Here is a 2,966-nt window from a genome sequence, read left to right as displayed (position 1 = left end):
GCGGTGGCAGGCGGCGAGCCTGCGGGGCCAGCGCTGGTGTGGCCGAGGAGGGACGGAGCGAGGCCGGCAGGGAGCGGGCACCCCGCGGTGCTGCCAGTGCGGCGCCGAGGGTGCCAGGCCGTGGAGCAGGGCGCCGCGCAAGGACCGCCACGTCCGTGGTGCCAGCGGCCAGCCCACAGCCGTGCCAGGCCACGCGGCGGGGGGGGGGGGCGGATGGTGTGGCCAGCCCCCTCCCCGCCCAAGGTCGCAGCTGAGGGAGCGGGTCCCCAAGCTGTCACCCTGCCATCCCCATGCTCTGCCCGCTCCTCCCTGCACCCAGCCACGGCAGAAGGACGGGGACAGTGTTCCCCCCACGCCAGGACGGGCTGCACTGGGACGGGTGGCCAGCAGCAGCGGCCGGGGGGGGGGCTGAGGCCTCAGGCAGGGAGACGCCAAGTCAGCAAGAGCAGAAGAGCCCAACCGGGGCCCCGTCAGAGCAGGGGGGTCTGGTCGATAAATAAATAGAGGCGTCTCCGGCTGCCGAGGCCTGAGCCAGGCGGGGAGGAGGAGGCCGCTTCCCCGCGGGACCAGCCCAGAGCACCCCGGGGACCGGCTCCGCCACCGCTGCCCGGCTCCAGCGGGGACCCGCGGCTGCCCCTGCCAGTGTCCGGCTGGGCTGGCGCCTGCTCTGGCCTGGGGGGGGGGCTGGCGGAGCAGGGGGGACGCGAGGCGGCCGCTGGAGCCACTGGAGTGCGTCGCGCCGGGCCGAGCGCGGCACGGGGTCGTAGCCGGCCACAGCCGCCGAGGGATTATTGCTATTCTCAGAAGAGTCCGTTTCTTCTTTCGTGAAGGTTAAAAACCAAGAGAAAGCCGAAGTGTGGGGCRCGGGATGGCGGGAACGGGGCGGGGGGGTGACAGCATGGGGTCTGCAGCCCCGGCCCCCTCCCCGCCCGGGCTCTGCCCGTGGGGGCTGCAGCCGGACCCGGGCGTCGTCGGCCTCTCAATTCACCACGGCCGGCTTGAGCAGCACGGAGCCGGGCGGGATGACGACCCAGCCGGGCGGCAGGGCCTCAGGGCTGCCCACCGAGTTCACGCCGGTGGAGAGGTCCAGGACGGCGCCGGGCAGCAGCGCCAGGCTCTCGGGGGTGGCCCTCAGCCGCGCCAGCTCCGTCCTTTCGCACGACTCCTTGCGGCTCTCCGGCCCCTGCGACTTGCCGCTTTTGGGCAGCCGGCCGTCGGCCCCGTGGCACTTCTCGGCCTCCGCCTTGCCCGCACCGGCGAGCAGCGACATGACGGGCAGCCCCAGGCCGCCCGCCGCGAAGGGGGATGACAGCAGCGGGTTCTTGGCCAAGTTCAAGGGGGCCCCGTTGAGGGAGAGCACGGGGCTGGGCAGCGCGGGCAGCGCGCCCGAGCCCACAGCCCCGCAGCCCAGGGCGCTGAGATCCAGGGGCGCCGGCGCCAGCGGGATGGGCAGCGAGGCGCCCAGCCCCGGCAGCCCGTGCGGGCCGAAGAGGGCCGCGGGGTTGGGGATGATGAGCTGCGCCCCGTTGACGTAAGGCACTTCTGCCGAGCCCAGGGGCGTCTTGGGGGGCTGGTGGACCTTGAGCATCTCCTGGTGCTCGTGGGACACGAAGTGGCCGTGGGCCTTGATGTGTTTGCGGAGCGAGCTGGGGTCCGTGTAACGCTTGTGGCAGCCCGGCATCTTGCAGTAGTAGGGTTTCTCCACGTAGTGGGTGCGGGTGTGCTTGAAGCGGTCACTGGAGTTGGAGTAGCGCTTGTTGCAGCCTTCGTAGGGGCAGATGTAGGGCTTCTCGCCTGCGGGAGGGCACAGAGCACCGCGGTCTGCCCAGGGGCCGGCCAGCCCGGCTCTCCCCCTGGCACAGCACCCAGGCCCGGCCGGGGCCTCCTTGGAGGTTGGCAGCACCCCCATGGTCCCCTTGGCCAAGCAGGGCATCCCTGGCTGTCCCCCCGCAATGGTCCCCAGGGACGGCAGCTCCGGTTGGCAGGCGAGGGGGGCTTGTCCCTGCCTGCCGTGCCCTGCGCGAGTGAGCCGGGCACGGTGCCCACCGACCTGTGTGCGAGCGGTTGTGGATCTTCAGGTTCTCCAGGCGGGAGAAGCTCTTGTTGCAGGTGGGGCAGCGATGCGGCTTCTCGTTGGTGTGCGTCCGGATGTGGATCAGCATCTTGTACCTGCGCCAGCGAGGGCCGTGCGGCCATTAGAGGGGCCTGCACCGGCCCACGGGCCCYGGCCCCTTATTGCCCCTGAGCACCGCATTCATGTCTCCCCCCACGGCTATTCAGAGCAGCCCCCGCGCCCCCGCCGAGCCCCCTGCCCACCTGGCGTTGAAGCCCCTGCCGTGGCGGGCACAGCCTTCCCAGTGGCAGCAGTACCCCGCGTCCTTCTCGGGCTTGACATGGAAGTCGTTGACGTGGTCCACGAGGTCTTGCAGGAGGTCGAAGAACTGGTTGCACTGGGGGCAGGAGGGATGGGGGTGAGATGGGGACGGCAGGGTGGGCACCACAGAGGCAGCAGTGGGGGGACACCAGGGAAGCCCCTACGCCCTCTGGAGAGCCATGAGGGCCAGCGCCATCACAGGGGGGGTCCTGCCCCCCCCAATGCCCCGCTCCAGGCCCCCCAACTCCATGCAGTGCACAGCGTCAGCCAGCAGCTGGGGACGGGGAGGTGGAAAATTCCCTCTGCCCCATATCACCTCCCAGCCCCGTATCGCCCCTGCGTGGCCTCCAGCCTCATATCGCCTCCCCAGCCCCAAAACATCCCTGTGTGGCCTTCCAGCCCCCGCATGATCCCTGCAAGGCTTCCCAGCCCTGTATCACCGCCCGCATCCTTGTAACATCCCAGCATGGCCTTCCAGGCGTGTATCACCCCCCCCCCAGCCCAAAACACCCCCGTGGGGCCTCCCAGCCTCGTATCACCCTCCCAGCCCCGTGTCACCTCCCCAGCCCCAAAACATCCCTGTGTGGCCTTC

General features: G+C 70.9%; 1 protein-coding gene across 1 annotated transcript in view; it reads right to left on the bottom strand.

Annotated features, from left to right (window-relative positions):
* Positions 1–979: 979 nt before the first annotated feature.
* The window catches only part of GLIS2 (GLIS family zinc finger 2), a 23,449-nt gene continuing 21,462 nt past the window's right edge, over positions 980–2,966 (bottom strand). Inside the window, exons 3-5 of the mRNA XM_026065226.1 lie at positions 2,317–2,534; positions 2,051–2,169; positions 980–1,794 (exon numbers count right to left, since the gene is read on the bottom strand). Of these exons, the coding sequence (XP_025921011.1) occupies positions 980–1,794; positions 2,051–2,169; positions 2,317–2,534 (1,152 nt within the window). The remainder of the gene's footprint in view (positions 1,795–2,050; positions 2,170–2,316; positions 2,535–2,966) is intronic.

The sequence above is a fragment of the Apteryx rowi genome, unplaced genomic scaffold (assembly GCF_003343035.1).
Source record: "Apteryx rowi isolate R43461 unplaced genomic scaffold, aptRow1 scaffold_225, whole genome shotgun sequence".
NCBI lineage: Eukaryota > Metazoa > Chordata > Aves > Apterygiformes > Apterygidae > Apteryx > Apteryx rowi.
This window is presented reverse-complemented; position numbering and strand designations above follow the sequence as displayed.